Source organism: Prionailurus viverrinus, chromosome B3 (genome assembly GCF_022837055.1).
Source record: "Prionailurus viverrinus isolate Anna chromosome B3, UM_Priviv_1.0, whole genome shotgun sequence".
Classification (NCBI taxonomy): Eukaryota; Metazoa; Chordata; class Mammalia; order Carnivora; family Felidae; genus Prionailurus; species Prionailurus viverrinus.
Window position 1 is genome coordinate 6,469,543 of NC_062566.1, and position 18,314 is coordinate 6,487,856.

The window sequence follows — 18,314 nt, forward strand, 5'->3', positions numbered from 1 at the left end:
AGATAGATAGATAGATAGATAAGTAAGTAAATAAATAAATAAATAAATAAATAAATAAATAAATAAAAACTTAAAAAATTTCAGCCTAAAAGGAAAGACAGAATAGATTACAACCATTCCTGAAATTATCAGGAGCTATCATTAGGCTCCCATAGTAATTATAGGGTCTCATCCACAGTAGGTATTGGTAAGTATGGGAGGGCAAAGGAGGTGGGGAATAAAAGAGGGAGAAGTGAAGGAAGTTAGTTCTTATGGGACACTTTTTTTTCTAGTTATTATCCCAAGGCTTTGACCTAGAGTCCAACCAGAATTGCCCCAGAGGGAATTAGGAAGAGTCCAGCATCCACAGCTGTCCCCCTTTCTGTGTGAGACTTGGAAGCTGCTTGGGGATCAGCCTGGAGCATCAAGGGTGCAGCAGAGTTGGCCTGCAGGATACCAGTTCCTCCTCCTACCAGTCTCCTCCTCCTCCAAGCAGGCCATCAGGCTTTCTCCTATAGTCCTGTATCTAGAAGGTATAGGCACCCGCAGGGTCAAGCAGGCTGAATGTGGGAACACAGGTGAAGGCAGCTGTCTGTATATTCATGCATAGTCCACGCATTTGTGTGCCCCTCTGTCCCCTTTACCACCACCGTGGCCACTTCTGCCCCCACCCCAGCCCCGGTTCCTCCCCCTCCCAAATGTGGCACCTTCTGGTTTGTGCATACCATGAATAACAGCTTTTGGAGAGAAAGACTGCCAGCCTTAAACTGTGCCAGCTCTCAAGTAGTAAACTTGTCACGGTTCAAAGCATAGGGTCTTACGATAATGAAGTTCTTCTTCATTAAAAAAAGGAAAAAAAAAAAAAAGCTCAGGGACTACAGTCCAACTGCTAACTCTTCCCAGATTGGTAGAGCTCCAGAACCCCCCTCCCCCTTTCCCATGTACAAGGTGGGTATGTTTGGGCAGGCGACTCAGCCTGGCTCTGCCTCAGTTTCTCTCTTATCAACCCCATGGGGTTACACAGAGAATAAGTGAAATATAATCCGTGCAGTACCGTGAATAGTGCCCGCCACATAAATTGTCAGATATCACCGTCGTCGTCATTACTATGAAGCGTTCTTGAACCCTGGGAGGCTCAGCTGAAAATAACGGGGCTGGAAGGAGAACCTGCCTCTCTTTCGGAGCTCACAACGCCCACTCCGCCCTTTTCCTCTTTGCAGTTTGCAGGCTCTGGGTAATTGTGCCTTTAATGGTACAAAAGGAAATTTAAAATAACTCGTGTTCTTTTTCTCAGGAAGTTGAATCACACAGACGATAGTTATGGAAGCCAGTCTAGTTGTTGTTAAGCATCGTGAGGCGTACTGCCTGCTGGGGAGGGACAAAACAGAGACCAGGACTGCCCGGAAAAAGGGAGAAGTCTGTGTTCAGCTCTGCCAGGAGGAGTTGCTGGGTCAGGGAAGGAGGAACGGGCTGAGCTGCAGCAACCATGAGCAGCATCCCTGGAGGAGGTGGCCCGGAGCTGAGCCCAGAGGGCACGTTGGTGCAAAGGCTAAGAAGAGGCTTCTTCCGCCTCCGGGCAGAGGAAGCGCGCAGCCTGGCACCGTTGCTTCTGCGCCTGCGCGGCGTCTCTCAGCAGAGGCGCCAGGCCGGTCCTTGTGGGACGGGGAGGGGGGAGAGCCGAGGAGGAGAAGGCAGGGGTGCCAGGTGACTCATCACAGCAGTGGGCGGAGCGATCCAATCGAAATTGACCTTCCTTTGATGGATTCCATGTTTCGGTTCTTTTCCAGCTCAGCGCCTGGCGTGGCCCTGGACCCCTACTCACCCTGCAATAAAAATTGTGAATGCCAAACCGATTCCTTCACTCCCGTGTGTGGGGCAGATGGCATCACCTACCTGTCTGCCTGCTTCGCTGGCTGCAACAGCACGGTATTGGTGATTTTCTGACCGGAGGGGATGGGGCAGGGGACGCGGGCAGAGTAGTTTAAAACCCACGGTCAAGGGCAGCAGTGGGCCACCACATGTGTTCTATACTTTGTGTTCCTGCCCTGTGACTGTTTCCCAGACTCTACCGCAGTCCAGTGGAGGATCCTCAGCAGAGTGCGTAGACTGCCGGGTCTTTCAGGCCTTCCTGCTAAATCAAGTAGGTTTCCAGAAAGTGTCACGGAGCAACCAAAAGTTAAAAAAAAATTGCAAAGGAAGCTGTACATATGGAGCCAGAGAAAAAGATTATGGTTCAAGACACTCACAAAGGGTGTCAGTGGAATAGCCTGACTCTACCGGTAATGAGCTCCCCATCAACAGAAGTATGTAAAGGAAGGCTAGAATACCATTTATCAGAGAAGTCTTCTTCTAAACCTGAGACTATCTGACAGTAATTCAACCTCTTCCTTTTCCGTTTCCTTTGCCTTATTATTCTCAACTAGATACCTCCCACTTTTACCCATCCCCCCCCCCCAAACTGTTTTTTGTTTTCCCCCCTTGTCAGTATGAATTTTCCAATTGGCTATCAGCCTGCCGTTTTCCATGTTCTCTACTTGAAAACCTGATGCTAAGGGACTGACTGGTCACCAAGTCATGCTTATACACCTGCCTGTCTTCTGCATCCACATCACCACTGCCCTGGTGCCAGCCCTCCTGGTCTCTCCCTTGGACCAGTGTGGCAGTTGCCCAACTGTCCCCACAGCTCAGGGTGGCCCCCTTCTGGCCCATCTTCTACACTGCAGCCGAAATGATGTCTGCAACACTGCAGAGGACCCTGTCTAATGCTACCCTGTCACCTATGAGATAAGATCTAGGCACTGAACTGGCTTTGTATGTGCCTTCAGCGCCAGTCTGTTCTCAGCCATTCTCTCTAGCTCTATTTCCTTTTAGTTTGTGGTATTCAGCTTCCCCCACACAACGTGTATGCCTTTTCACACTTCTCTCCCCATTTGGACAACTCCTATTCAACTGTTGGTACCCTACTCGAATTCCCCCTTCTCTGTGAAAACATCCCTTCTCTTCTTTAGCTTTGATGTTCTTGCCTCTGTGGTTCTCTGATCTGTCTCTCCTGAAGGCTTCTCTCTCATTTCACTGCAGTGATCTGCTAAACGTATTTGTCGTCTGCTTTGATCTGTGAGTTTCCCGAGTGAGGGCTGTCATCCAGGAGTGCTCTGTAAATGTTCAGGAATGCATAGATGAAGAGAAAGATAAGAAAAAGGCTAGGTGGCTGCTTTAGAGGAATTTAGAGTTGGAATTATTTGTTTCTTGTCCTGCTCACATTCTGTATCTTTTAGAGGCAGCAATTTCTCTGAAGGAAGAGAAATCAAGATCACTTATTTTCATCTCCAAAGATTTCATTTTTCTTTGCTTTTAACATTTAGATTCCTGGCCAGTTATTAACATTTTTCTATTGAGAAAATAAATCCCGATGGTGGGGGGATGGTGGTGGTGGTGGTGGTGGAGAGAAACTGATTTTTTTTTTAATTAGATGATAAAGCAATTTCTTTATGTGACTGGAAACGAATTTTAAAATGAGATGGGGCCTTGTGAATGGTTAAAATAAAAGTACAAGCTACTCTTTTTCATGACAACAATTTTATTAACATCTTAATAGCCAAAAAGTTATATAAATCAGTTTTGCTTCTTGTCCTGCTTTAGGAATTAAATTGACTCAGTATAGGCTGCTATCCTGAGACCAAACAGGTCTCTATTCCAGAGCATTCTCTGACAGCCAAAAAAAAAAAAATTGTCTTAAAAATTGCATATCCCTTGATCTTGCATGTACAAGTCTTACTGAATAAGAGCCTCGCTGGCCATTGAGTCTTTGCAGCTGCTGAAACAGGAATGTGTGGAATGCAGTTATTGGATAGTGAGCTTCTCTGATTCCTTCTGGATATACTGTTCCTTCTCCAGACACCTGCCTTTTCCTCACATTGCTGGAGGCCTCCTAAGGCCTCCTATCATCTGCTGGGGTGCAGGCAAATCAGAGAGGTTCTCCTCCCACGATTACAAGTCAGAGATTGAGGTAGCCCCGGGCCCCAGGACCGGGTGGGAGTCACATTTCTCCTCCATGGAGGCAGATCTCAGGATGTCCTGGCTGTCAACAGGTCGATGAGGCCACGCCTATCCCGGAAAGGGGTCCTTGTGACAACCTAGCCTTGAAAACAACCCTAACTGTAGAGGCCGCGACAGCAGCAAACTTTTTCAAGAGCCTGCGTGGGCCAGGCAACAGGCCTTCCACATGTCACTTGTGGTCCGTGACGGCTTGGCCTGGAGCCAAAGAAATCTCAGGCCACCATCCAAAAATGAGCAGAAAGCAATTTCAATCTTCTAAATCTCTGCTGCAGTATTTTGGGGAAATGCCAAATGGTGGATTATATTCCTGGTACATTCGCTCCCTCCTTCGTTCCCAATTCTTGCCTCCAAGCTCTCAAAAAAGCTCTTCCACAAGCTGAAGCCTTCCTCATCCGTCTTCCCAATTTCCCTTTTTCCTTATTATTCCTTCACCGTCTGCTGGAGTCCTCTAGCTTTCCAGGTGTGAGCGCAGCCATTCTTACCCCTGCACCCCCGGCCCTGTGTGCATTTTCCCGTCGATCCTCCCGGCAACCTGGGGAGGGAGGTGTTATTTTCACTCCTGATGACAAACTAGTCACTTGCCCCGGCTCACGCAGAGCATGGTGGTGGCGGCATTGGAATGTGGATTGGTCTGACCCCAAACCCGGTGTCTTCCTCTGACTCTGTGACTGACCTCTTGGGGATGCTTACCTTCTTCTTCCTTGAAAGGACTTCATTCATGCGCTCCATAGTCAGGACATTGCCCTCACAGGCTGGCCCTGCTGCCTCTGCAGCCTCAACCTCCCCACTTCTCCCACCTGTTGAAGAACGACTTACTATGTTGAACTTCATGGGGTTCCTCTGACACACCCAGCTCTCCCTTACCTCCAGGTCTTGTCATGAGCTGCTCCTTTTATACCTCCGGGCCTTTGCACACGCTGCTCCTTTTATACCTCTGGGCCTTTGCACATGCTGCTCCTTTTCTCAAGGAGAGTCTTCCCTTAAGCCCTTCAGATGCACAGTAGTTCTTTTTCTGCAGCTGAGAAGCCTCTTCCCCGCTTATTACTTCTTCCAGGGCTGCATTAGAACCTCATCCTGCAGAGTCCTCTGGCACCTTCTCTGTCCTGCAAGGTCAGACCCTCCCTCCCCAGTCCCCAAGAACAGCTTGTTGACTCCGCATCTCCTTCACTGGGCTCCAGCGTCCAGCAATGGGGTTGGGGTTTTCTTGTGGACCCTTGCATTTCCAGTGCCAGCCATGGCTCTGGATAAAGGCCCCAGGCTTCCTGAACACCTGGCTGGAGGCCCCGTGCTGTCCCCGGGAAGCCGTGGGTGAGAATACTACTTCCTTGAATAGCATTTGGCAGGCCAGTAGGTTGGCCAATGCAGATTTTAACACTAAAGCTCCAGTCCTTGTTCATGTCTCACCCACTTATAACTTCCATCAGAACCTGTGAAAATTTCCCATAACTCTATTAAATGTGAATACGTCACCAGTCACATAATTCTGATTATAGGGAAATCTGGTTGGCATTAGTGGTTTGCTGATGTTAGACTTTCCTTGCCGCCCTGGCTTGGGTTTTGTATTTTATTTTCTTATTGCCTGTCTCCTTGAGTGACAGCAATGAAAGTTTCCAGGATCGCATTGAATGCACAATTTCTAATTCGTCTCCTTGCATACGACTGGGAGGGGTGACAAAAAAGATTGCGAGTTAATTTTGTAAGCTTCCTTTGGCATGGATATATTGCCCAGATTGTTCCTGTACCTTTCACTCTCAGAAGTAATTATTCCAACAGAAAGTGTGTTGGTATGCTGCTGACTGACTGCTGGAAGTTGTATCCTTTTGATGTACTGAATAATCGACTAAAACAAACAAACAAAAAGGCTTGTATCAGCCACCAATAGAACGTTGGAAGTCAATACAGGTCCAGCACAGCAGTTTGTAGGCGACTAATGAGAGATGACTAATCTATGCCCCCCCCCATTCAGACAACCTCCCCCCCATTCAGGCAATGGATATGTGTCGGGCACCTATTTGAGAAGAGCCTGGAGCCAGTTCTGTGGAGGGGTGGAGGGGAGGGGAAGGGCGAGGGACCCATTATGGACGCACGCAGGCAGTTTGTTGTTGACCGTCATGGATCTCATCCCTGCCTCCCTATTAGGATTACTTGAGAGCTTTTAAAATATGAGGCCTGAGCCTCATCCTTAGAAAGTCTGATTTCCTTACTGTGGGATAGGACCCAGGTATCTGTATCTTTTGAAAGCACCCTCCCCCTGCCCCACACCAAATGTTTCTGGAATGTAACAGAGGTTGAGAACCACTGTGCCCCCTACAGAGCATCTCCAGCTTGGCATTGCTGACATTTGGGGCTGTATCTGTCTTCAGCAGCATCTCTGAGCTCTACCCACCAGATGCCACTGGCAATGCCTGCCCATTTGTGAAACCGCCAATGTCTCCAGATACTTCTACAGGTTGTGGTTGGGGGCAGGATCCCCCACAGTTGAGAACCACTACTCCGGGAGAAGGGATGGGTTCCTAAGTTTTTATCTTTCGAGAAACAGTGTCCAAGCTGACGCTGAACATCCAGGCTTCGACATCCTTTCCCTTCTCACCTTTGTGTGGTCAAGCACTCAGGAAACTGAACTGGAGACTGGAGGTGCTGTGTCTGCGAAGTACAGAAGAAACGAATCGATTGCTTATACACCCTCTCTGCCCTACGGATGTGCTTACTGTGTCCTGAAGCAAGGTTCAAATGGCCTGCGCATTTCCTACACAGATCTGGGTTCCTGGCCTCTCTCTAGAAGTTGGATGAGAGCTGACTCGGCCCTGGCACCCTCGCAGGGCAGCGACGGGCTGGAGCTGAGAAATGGTCAAACCCACAAACAAGGCATTTGATCTCCTCTTAGCCGTAGTCCCCACCACTGGCTACTCCCTACACCTGTGCCAGTTTTCTTACCTGTTTCCTGTCTTGCCCTCAAAGGTGTGGAGTTTGCAAGCCCTCTCACAGAGCCTGGCCCCGTTTGTCAGAACAGATTTAAAAGTGTGTACTCGTTCAGGCGATGGCTTGCCAGAAGATGTGACTTCTGCTAGGGCATTGCCACCTGAACCCCTACTATATCTCAGGGCCTGGACGAGGCACTAGAAATAGAGAACTGGGGGGGCGCCTGGCAGGCTCAGTGGAAAGGCGTGTAACTTTTGATCTCGGGGTTGGGAGTTCAAAAGCCCCCACATCGGGTATAGAAACTACTTAAATAGATAGGGGCACCTGGGTGGCTCAGTCGGTTAAGCATCCAACTTTGGCTCAGGTCATGATCTGTGGTTCATGGGTTCAAGTTCTACGTCAGCCTCTGTGCTGACAGAGTCTGGAAACCTGCTTTGGATTCTGTGTCTCCCTCTCTCTCTGCCCCACCCCTGTTCATCCTCTCCCTCCCTCCCTCCCTCCCTCTCCATGTCTGTCTGTCTGTCTCTCTCCCTCTCTCAAAAATATTTTAAAAAAATTTTAGGGGCACTTGGGTGGCTCAGTTGGTTAAGCATCCGATTCGGCTCAGGTCATGATCTCATGGTTCGTGGGTTCAAGTCCCACGTCGGGTTCCGTGCTGACAGCTCGGAGCCTGGAGCCCACTTCGGATTCCGTGTCTCCCTCTCTGCCCCTCCCCCTGCCCACACTCTGTCTCTCTAATATAATTAAACATTAAAAAAATAAATTTTAAATAAACTAAAAAAAAAAGAAAAGAAATACAGAGCTAGAAAGGTAGGAGCTCATGTTTACTGTGAGATGAGATACAACGTACAGATAGAATTATGTACAAAGGAACACCCACGAGCAACAGCTAACCTATTAAGTGAAACGAGCATATTATAAAACAATATACCAGATTATGATCCCTTTCAGTAAAGAAAAGGAAAAAAATCCAAACACTTGTATATCTTTACGTGGAAAGACCTATACAGAAGATGTACACCCAGCTGCTCACAGCACATTACCTCTGGCTAGAGACTGAAGCATTAATTTTCATGTTTCCTTCACATTTTCTGCAAACTACTAAATGATCCAAAATGAGCACGTATCCTTTTTTCAATAAGGAAACAAAACTTTTTTTTTTTTTTTTTATGAAAAGATAATAACCTGACAGTAAAGGATAGGTGGTTACGTGCCCATAAGAGGAAGACACAGACACATGGAGAGATTAGGAAACCCAGAGTGTAAACCCGCTCACGCAGGGATTGGTTCAGGGCGGGTGGAGCTTCGAGGGAGGGGTGCAGATGTTTTCCCCCCCAGAGGAGGAATAGTGGCAGGGGAGGCTTCTCGTGTAGGAGGAGTGGGTATCAGGTGGTGGAAAGGCCCGGAAGGATATTCCAGCATGGACTGTGTGTGAGTGCGGGGCTGGTTGGAAGGCCTGGGCTCTGCGATACGGGGACAGATCCCGTGTGCAGGAGAGAGAGCAAGAGGGAGAGACACAGGGACGTGATGCTCACTCCTAGCAGCAGCCACATCCTTCCCCTTCTGTGTCCTGCCCACACTTCCTTCCCGAGGTGGCTGGAGCAAAGCGTGGGCCTTGCTGCTCCCCAGAGACCAGCCCTTTCCTCCCCTTCCTGCAGGAGATAATTAAGGCTCTGCCCGGATATGCTCTGTCTCCTACGTTACCAGTGATGGGAGCGAAAGGTGGACGGAGGTCTTGCTTTCATCTGAGAATTTTTCTCCCTGGCCATTATCCTTCAGCCAGTGACCCTGAAAGGGAACAAGAGAGTCTATTTCTTCTTGCAGTTTTTCAATATCCCCTTTGCCTCTAGGCACGTGGGCTGTCCTGCACTTTGCAATGAGCGTTGAGGTCGTTACCTAAAAATGCCAGCTTGGGTTGGGCCAATGAGGTGAAGAGAGTCCAAGCTACCAAAGGACAGTAATAAACGACAGGAGGGTGTCTGAGGAACTCCGTCGAATCATGAAAGGAACTGTTAAGTGTCTAGGACGCACAGGAGTACGTTGTCACTGGAAGGAAAAGGTCCCAGTGTTTTGTGGTGGTATGGCAGCCCTCTGCCATCCCCTTATCAGGATGTGATGACAAGGGATCAGAGGTCTCACAGACAGAAGTGGGACAGAGCACTGTGCGTCCTAGCATTCTCTGTAACAAACTCTCCTTTAAAGCACAGGACTGGAGCCCGAGTTTTAATAGAAATGGCCATTTCTGTGCCTCGTAACTGAATACATTACAGAAAGAAAACCGGAAAGAATATTCCAGAATTGGGGGGAATAAATAAATACTCTCTACCTTTCCACATTTCGCAGCAGGCTCTCAGTACAAATCACTTCATCACCCCCATACCTGTCCCCTCGCAAAAGTCATCTTTCAACCTAGAAATCAGTTTTATTTGTGCAATTAATTGATCCAAGAAGCAAACACAAACAACTTCATTTGCTGGTATTTTCGAAACGTTGCAGATAAGTCTTTTTTTTTTTTCCTTATAATAGGAGCCATCAAAAATAGCATGCTTCTGATTTCCTTCGTCAATAGAAAATTAATCCGAGATTCTAAAGAGTAATTTTTCTATTTTCATGGTCTCCAGCTTTATTGCAATTATTTATCCCCATCATTATATGTGAATGGAAACATTTCTCAGTCTAAATTAATGACTGAATGTAGAATAGGAGTACGATTTTCAGCGACTACTCTTCATTGATTTCCTCTTTATTTTCTAATGCTCTGGAGTTCATTTTTTTGATAGATGATGTATTTGTATTGTTCAGAAGTCAAAAAATATAAAAAAGAGGGAGTGGTATCTCTCCTTTGCACTCTGTCTCCTGTTCACCTATTTTCCAACCCACTGCTCTGCCAAGTAGGTAATTACTATGATTAGTTCCTTGTGTCTCCTTCTGGATTTTAACGCATATCCAAGGTCTTTCTTATTCCATACCTTGTTGTTTGTGGGTTTTTTATGGTTAATAATTTATATTGGTGTTCTTTCCATATCCATACGGGAAGAACACTCTTGTATCTTTTTTTTTTTTTTTTTTCTTATGGCTACATGGTCTTTCCTTGCCTGGATCCGTAGGAACCTGTTTAACCAGCCCCTGTGATGGGTGTTCAGATCGCTGCATAACTTTGGGTCTTGCAAACAGTGTTGTGGCTCACATTGTACTTACGTCATGTTGTGCGCGGGCCCATCTGTCTGTAGGATAAGTTCTTATAGAATTTACAAGTGAGTCCCCTTCTGTCCTCTGAGTTACCGCTGGTTCCAAAGCTTTGCCTGGCCTCCTGTGCGAGCACAGTGGTCGTCTGGTTATCAACATGCTATGTCAGGAGGCACTTATTTCCAAGAAAGCCAGGTCCTGCTCCCACCTCCCACCCCAATATGTGGCGCCAGACAGAGAATGTAACTCTTTCCCCTAGGTTGGTGAGCCGGGAAGACGTTCCTTTGAAACAGAAGTGGAAAATTGGACGTTTTCCAGGTCAGGAATGATGCACCAATCTCCCAGAGCCTAGTGCACTTTGTCAACAGTGAAATATACTGGGGACTGCCAGGGACAGCACTTGATTCAGGCCATGACTGTCTACAGGTGGCTTCTGAGATCCATCTGCTTTTTGGACTGGCCAGATGGAACTGTTCTATACAGACAGGGTGAGAATTAGGATCCTAGTCTCTGTCATCTCCTTAGTAAAGTGAATCGTTCTGTCACATCCAGGTTATCTCTGTATTTTCAAGCTTCCTGCTCCTCAGAACTTTTGCAAGTTTAGGGGTTCCCGCGTGGATGCCCGGTTAATATCAGCAGAAGAAGGGCTGTTCCCCCGCTTCCTTTCTATTTGGGATGGCAGTCTGAAAGCCCCCAGGAGGAAAGTCGTTACGCACCCTGGGGAAGGTGAAACCTTGTGTCCTCATCTGTGGTTCCTCCCACCACACGTGGACATCTGGGTGGACGTTTCTTCTCACATAGCTGCCTCTGTGGCCAGAGTCCCCACAGCCCCTCTAGCACGACACGCAGGTCCATCTCTTGTGTCACCTAAGCCCAAATGAAGGATGTTACACTCTCTCTTGCCGTGTGACCACAGGCCCAGCATGTTCCCTTAGATTTCCCTCTTGGAAGGGTCGCAGGAATGTCCCAGGTGCCTGTCCCCCTCCCCCCCAGACCGTGGGACCACCCAGCATTTCCAGATGCTGTCATTGTGTTGGACTGAGTCCTCTGCCCAGAAACGAGTCCCATCCATGTCCCTGCTCCGACCCTCTGGCTTATCTCCTCCCCAGCCTCTTCCACGGCTCTTCTCAACTAAGTTAAGTCTGAATAAATAAACACAGATTTGCCTACAGCCTCTGGGAGGGACCCAGCCATCTCCAGCTTCTCTCCTGGCCACTTGCCAGACGACATCTGCCCTGGTTGCATTTCTTACTTCTGCTCTTGTGGTGTTAATGACCCTACAAATGCTTCATTTCTGTCCAGTCGGACTGCAGCTGCCCTTGGCCTGTTCTCCTCCCATCCCTTCCCCTGGCTTTGTGTGCCATCGCCTCTGTCCCTTGTCTTGGCTCAACTCTGCTGCCCACTCACTCCATTCCCAGGACATTGACTTTAGGGGACACACTCATCCCCTCCCCGGACCAGACAGAGCTGTGCAATCCCTGTGTCAGATAGTCTGAAATAAAGATGTCTCATTTTTATCCCCTTCCATTAGAGCAGGAACACAGACCTAATCCAGAGTGGCTCCATTTCAGAAGGGATTTTCTCAGAGCAGAGAGGAGCCAGGCAGTTTTCCTATCATGGTAAATATGATGCAGTTGGGCCCTAATCTAGGTATTGGGCAAAAATCTAAGACTGAGTCTTAGATTAGACCTACTGTAATAGGTCCCAATTACAGATTACTTCTTAAACAAAGCTCTCCAGTCACAGGGTTTATTCACCAGGTTCTGGCCCTGATCACTCGGCTGCAGGACTCACGTCATAGTCCTGAGAGGCTATGTGAGTCAGAGCTCAGTTCCTAGGGTGGTTGACTAAGCAAGACTACAGCCATCCTGGAGGGACTGTTCCTCATTTATACGTGTGCATTCTTTGGGTATATGTGGTTCTTAGCCCCCTACACCTGAATCTGTCTTTCCTCTCAGGCTATGACAGGGATCAGAGACAGAAGGATTTGAGGGTCTGAGAAGGACTTAGGATACGGTGAAATGAATAGGCCTTGAGATCTATCCATTTATTCAATAAACAGCTGATGAATCCCTGTCATGAGCCAAGCCCTGTTCTCTAGAGCTGAGGATAAATTAGGGAGCAAAACTACAATGATGTCTGGCCTCATTAGCCTCATAGTCGTGAGGAAGATGCATCAGACGTGGCAGTAAGGAGCAGGGTCCAGAATTCCCACCTGCTGTCCGGAGACACCATTTCTCGGGCAAGAGATGTAGAGGGAGTGGAGGTTGGGGCGGGGGGATGTACATCTGTCTGGGTTTGGTCCGGAAAGCAGCACCCACAGGTATTTTGGAAATAAAAGAATTGAGTGTAGGAAATAGAGCTTACGTGAACGTGGGAGAGTTGAGGAATTAAAGTCTCGAAGAATCACAAGACCGATCTTTGCCATCCCCAGAAGCACCAGCTGATGTGGGTAAGAGGGGGGGCTTGTGGGAAAATCCCAAGAAGCTGTGTTCATATGACTGTCTGTGAGACGAAAGGGGTGCTGACCATGTCAGCAGGTGGACAGCCGAATTGGGAGAGGTGGGCATAGATCTGCGCTGTCAGCAGGGCAGATAGAAAAGAGGGCGGCTGCAAATACGGATGCTAGGGCCAGCTGGCACCTTCTGGGCACCTCTGCGGGTATCATCCTTGTTTCTGACCTTCAGAGCGTAGTGGCCTCTGCTTCACTTCTGCCTTCTAAATCTCACCCGTGTTCCCCTCCCGTCCAGCTGTCACCCCTGCAGGGAGGGGGATTCCAGAGAAGTAGTTCCCAGATGTAGATGGGGAAGACTGCCACGCTGACAGTGCAGAATCCAGCTTGGGGCATTTGTTCCTGGATTTAGTGTGGAAATGGCGACATGCTTGGAGCCTTGGGACAGGACATAAAACGTGGGTCTGGGACGGTCATGGGCTATGGAAGCCAGGGAGGAGAGTGGTTCACGGGCACATGCTCTTGGGGGCCCCCGTAAGAGAAAAGTGGACGGTGGGGTCGGGTTATGGAGGCCCCCGGAGATCTTAGCATGATCCGGTTCCCGCGTGTGGGGACAGAAGCCCCCTGGAGTGAGGGGGAGCTTGGGGAATGAGATGGAGGTGGTGGGTGTAAACAGCGAGGGAAGTTTGGCTGTGCAGTTGGGGTCTGGGCAGAGGGGGGTATAGTTTCCTCTCCTGGGCAGGAAGAAAGGTGACATTTAGGTTGTCGTTGGGGAGCAGCCCTGCCTCCTGATAAATGCAGATGAGGATTCATTCGCCTAGGCATTCTAAAACCACCTGCTAAGAGTTACCTGCTCTGTCTCAGCACCGTGAAACACTCGGGACAGTGTGCATAAGACATGGTCTTCCTTTATCCCGGGAGCCACGAGGCCTCCTCCAGGAGTGTGGGAAGGTCCCTCAGTGGTGCATAGAGTGTGCCCTCATACAGGGGCTCCTCGGGGCCCATGAAAAACCCTGGCTCAGGGCTGGCTCAGCCAGTGGGGGGCCTCCCAGGAGGTGGAGGTTTTACAGAAGAGCTAGCAAGAGCCCTTGGGCAGAGGTGTGTGGGAAGGGCCAGGGGGCCAAGATCTCAGCATCTCCCATGGGAATTACAGTGAACACCGTGGGGTGCTGTAACCTGGCCACTTATACAGAGGCACCTGCTCTTGGCACGATGCTTAGGAAGAAGCATCCAGCCCCACACCACGTCTGCCCACATGGGTAAGCGCCCCTGGGCAGGATGCAGCCAGGTGGCTCTGATGGGGCGGGGAGCGTGGCACAGAAGGGCTTTTGGACATCCCTGAAAACATCCCATGTGACTTGATGGGATAAGAAAAGCCCCTATCTGTGCTCTGCTCTGTGGGAAAAGAAAAGGGGCGAGAGGGGGAATGGAGAGGAGAGGAGAGGAAGGAGGACAAGGACGAGCAACGTGAAAGCCAAAGGGGGTTTGTTTGACCCTCAGGAGGATTTTTCTTGGCGTGTGCTCTGAAAGCCGAGCAGTCCTGAGAAGAAAAGCAATGAATCATTTATGATTGTTTTCATTTTGTATTCATTAAAGGCCTCTGCACTATTATTATCGAACCTTAATTGGCTCGGCGCTCACGTGGCACTGCCTCTCCTGGCCCCTGCCCCTCCCCTTGGCCATCAGAAGTTCCTCTGATGATGAAGCTGGGGCCGGACCTCGCTGGGGAGCAGGGGCAGCTGGGCAAGAATCTACCCGCAAGATCAAATGGAATGCAGCTGCCTTTTTTTTCCCCCCCTCCTTGGATCATGTATTAATAAATGTGTCTGGTTTGGGCTTTCATCCGCTGCCCGCGATCTGCTCCAAGCTCCTGGCATCTCTTAGCCCTCTTTGCTTCCCCTGGCACGTGAGAACTTTCCCATTAACCTGCCCCCCCTCCCGCCTCACCACGGGAGCAGCAACCTCGTGGCTGACAATGCACATCCTTTGTTCCAAGTGCCACACTGGGCACTGAACCAGCAACAATATGCAGGTTACCTGATTTACTTCTTTTAATACACTTCATTGTACTTATAACTGCATAAAAGAGGACAAATTGGCAAGTAATTATAACGTTAATTTGGCAATGTTTTATCCTATTGTGGAGGCACAGTTTCCTCCACAGTACTTGGGGCGGGGGGGGGGGGGCATGTTTGTCTAGGGTACAGCCTATCGAGGGATTCTTGAGCATGGAGATGAAATACACAGGAGATGGGGAATTGGCTCTTCTCCCCGTAAATATTCCTTTATTTGCATGTGTTTCGCAGCCTCCTTAAAAAGCTAACTCGTTTATTCAGGCCTAATTAATGGAATGCCACAGAATGCATAATTAGGCTGTGACAGCTCCATCTGATGGATGGCTTTGGATTTGGAAACTGGAGATACCCCCCGTTAAGAGGGCTGAATACTTCCATTTCAGAATCTCACCGGCTGTGCGTGCCTCACGACCGTCCCGGCCGAGAACACAACTGTGGTTCCCGGAAAATGCCCCAGTCCCGGGTGCCAGGAGGCCTTCCTCACCTTCCTGTGTGTGATGTGTGTCTGCAGTATGATCGGGGCAATGGCGCAGACACCCTCAGTCATCATCCTCATCAGGTAAGCTTAGACCCAGGGACTAGAGAGCCAGGCTCACCTTTCGCCCTCCCCGTCCCCATCTGGTGCTTGTCTGCAGTTCTCTGGGAGGTCCGAACTTCGGGCGTGGCATGAGTCTTACAAGCCAGCTTCCCCAGGTTGATAGGAATCAGTTACATTTGATAGAGACCGGAAAGCATGGCCCCAAGGGAGATGATACTTTCATATCCTCCCAAGAATAGATCCTGCAGGCGATTTTGAATGTGGTCCTACATTGATTTTTAGAGAGAGCAGCAGTGTTGGAGTAAAAGGAAAATGGCCTTGGACTAGCCAAGCCCCCAAGTTCAACCCCTGTTCATCCACTGATTAGCCACGTGACCTTGGGCACATTTTCGCTCAGACTCATTTCTGAGTTCGGGCCCGGGAGCAATGTCATTGATCCTGCCAGCCTCCTAGAAGTGATGTGGGTCCCACCAAGGCCATGCATGTGCCACCAGTGACTGCGCTTGTCCGGAACCACCCATAATCTGGTCTCTCAGGACCTGTCCTGGCGGTGAGTGAGGTGCCTCAAAGGTGAACTGTGGAGTCATATTCTGAGTAACTTCTACGTTTCCAAAGTTACCTAGATTTGGGTGAGGAACCTAGAAATGGGATGCTCCGGCCCCCAGTGTCTGTCTCGAACTGGAGGAAGTGACCCCAAACAGACAGACCCACCTTACTGGGATGCAGCTATCTACACAGACCAGGGTACTCCCAGGGGCTAGAAGCAAGCAAGAATGAACTGCTTGAACTTGACCTGTACAAATGCACATTCCCAGCTTCTGTATCTAGCTTTGCTCCCCTTCTCCCCATGCCTACCATGTTTCCTGATCTCTGTTCTGAATTCCTGAGGAAGAGCATTTCTCCAAAGCCCTTATGTCATCTGGAAGGTCATTAGCAAAGCCTTGTTAATGTGCAGAAGCATTAAGGTAACAATAGCAAATTGCCATTTTATACTTTCTGAACTTGAAAAACCAATTTTCAACATTCACACCTAGCGCTTGCGAGGCTGTGGCAAAACTGGGCTGGGTAAAATCACCTATGGCTGGTGGCATTGAAAAGCCTATCACTCCTTTCAAAGAAGCAATATAGCATTGTGAATCAGGAGTCATAAAAATGTTCAGATTTTTTTATGAGGTAACCCTACCCTTCAACACTTAGGAAAATACTTCCCTCCCAGAAAAACAGCTCAGGGCAGGCAGATTTTTATTACAATGTTAGCTATAATAGCAGAAAAACCTGAATTGGGATAATGAATTAAATTACAGTACTGTACCATAGCTCAATGGAATAATGAAAAATTCTTAAGAATGTGAAAAGTCCTTAAGAAGTGAACTGTTGCATTTAAATTCTATACAGAGGTTGACTGTGTCAAGCATGGATATGGACAAAACCCGTCAGGTCCTAGGTATGGCTGTGTTATGGGTGACTTTTCATTTAGAAATCCCTGTGAAGTTGTATTGTGTTGGTCACCCACAAAAGGTGCCAAGATTCAGGAACAATGACCTTCACGGCCATGAGCAGTGACTAGTCCCCTTGTTTCCTCTCCCCGTGACTTCTGTGCAAAAACCACCTCACTGTTTGTGACTGGCACACCAAACACAGAAAGTTGAAATCTTAACCACTTCGAAATCTCAGCTTGAGAAACAGCTCTTGGGGATTTTCGGGAAACATTTGATTCCTTTAAACAGATCAGCAACAGATGGCCTACGTGACCTAGGCTGGGCCTCGGCCATCACATAACCCTGTGCTCTGCCGGGGCCTGCTGGAGGCCCAGGCTCGCACGTTGTCCCCGTCGAGATGGCCAGGGTAGCACCTTATTCTGTCACTATCCCAGTCCATTTGGCCATCACAGGTATTCCAGGCAGGCACAAGGGCACAGTCTAGGCCACCTTCCAGGTATATGCCGGCCCTTGCCCCATTCCAGAGTGACGGCCCCACTGCAGCCCACGTAAAGCAGCTCTCAGAACATCCACAGGTGAGGATACAAGCTAACACCCGCTGCACCCCCCTTCAGAGCCAGCACTGAGCTCCTGTTTTAATTTCGTTTACATCCTTATTGCCAGTCCCCTTTTACAGAGGAGGCGGCCCGGGGAGTGGTTAAGCAAGCAGTATTCTCGAGGTCGTCAGCTAGTAAGTGGTAGACCTCAGATCCCATCCCTGGCCTTGCCCGGAACTTTCCATAACATTCAGACCTGAACTCTCCATTTCTTCCTACATAGATCTGAGAAGGAAGATTCCCCCATGGGAACAAGTTCCTCAACAGGATAGGAACAGAGATCTTAGCACCTTGCTCATTTTATTCCTAGTGACATGATAGCTAAAAGGAAATCAGATTTCAAGTGATAAATATTCTAGCTCATTACGCCAGCACGTTTTCTTGAAAAGGAGAATTTGCTTTTATTTATGTGTCTTTCAACTCAATACCTTCGAGTGGGTTTGCAAAAACCAGAACCGTGGAGCCAATAATGGCTCCGAAGAACTTGGATTTTGTAACATGCACATTCTAAAGAGAGCTGGCTGTGTTTCTGTCCAGAAACATCAATCTTATCATTGACATTGTACATGTATCTGGCTGAATCAGCCAGAGAGTGGTTTCCCCATCACTCCTTGAAAGTCTTAACCTACTTGCCTGTATCCCACTCTTCACAATTGAGAAGAAAGGGGTGTTTCCCCAAGAATAACACGTTTATAGTTTTCACTGAAAATCTTAGAAATATGTCCAAGATTGTAAAACCTACATCTCTGTTCGTTTTAGTTTGACAGTGTCTTTTGGTCCACTTTACCAACAAGCCAAAGACATGCCCACTGAGGCTCAAACCAGGTCATTGGATGGATGGCATTGGATGTTTGGATAAATGATTCCTGGGGTCATTTAGCTAGAATCTAATTCTAGCTAAAATAGATTAATAGATAAATGATCTCTCAATCTATCAGTCAATCTATCTACTAAGTCCTGGGTACTACATATCCTAGTGGACTTAGATATCCTATTGCAATGTAACTTTGTTTCTAACATTTATTTCCTACAGAATTGATTGCCTAGGTCCTCCCTGTATTGCATAGCCTTCCT

General features: G+C 48.4%; 1 protein-coding gene across 4 annotated transcripts in view; it reads left to right on the forward strand.

The window, feature by feature from the left end:
* Positions 1-18,314, forward strand: part of SLCO3A1 (solute carrier organic anion transporter family member 3A1) — a 317,750-nt gene that overhangs the window by 264,172 nt on the left and 35,264 nt on the right. For all 4 annotated transcript variants that reach the window (XM_047863495.1, XM_047863496.1, XM_047863497.1 and 1 more), the window contains exons 7-8: positions 1,767-1,905; positions 15,051-15,226. In XM_047863495.1, the coding sequence (XP_047719451.1) occupies positions 1,767-1,905; positions 15,051-15,226 (315 nt within the window). The remainder of the gene's footprint in view (positions 1-1,766; positions 1,906-15,050; positions 15,227-18,314) is intronic.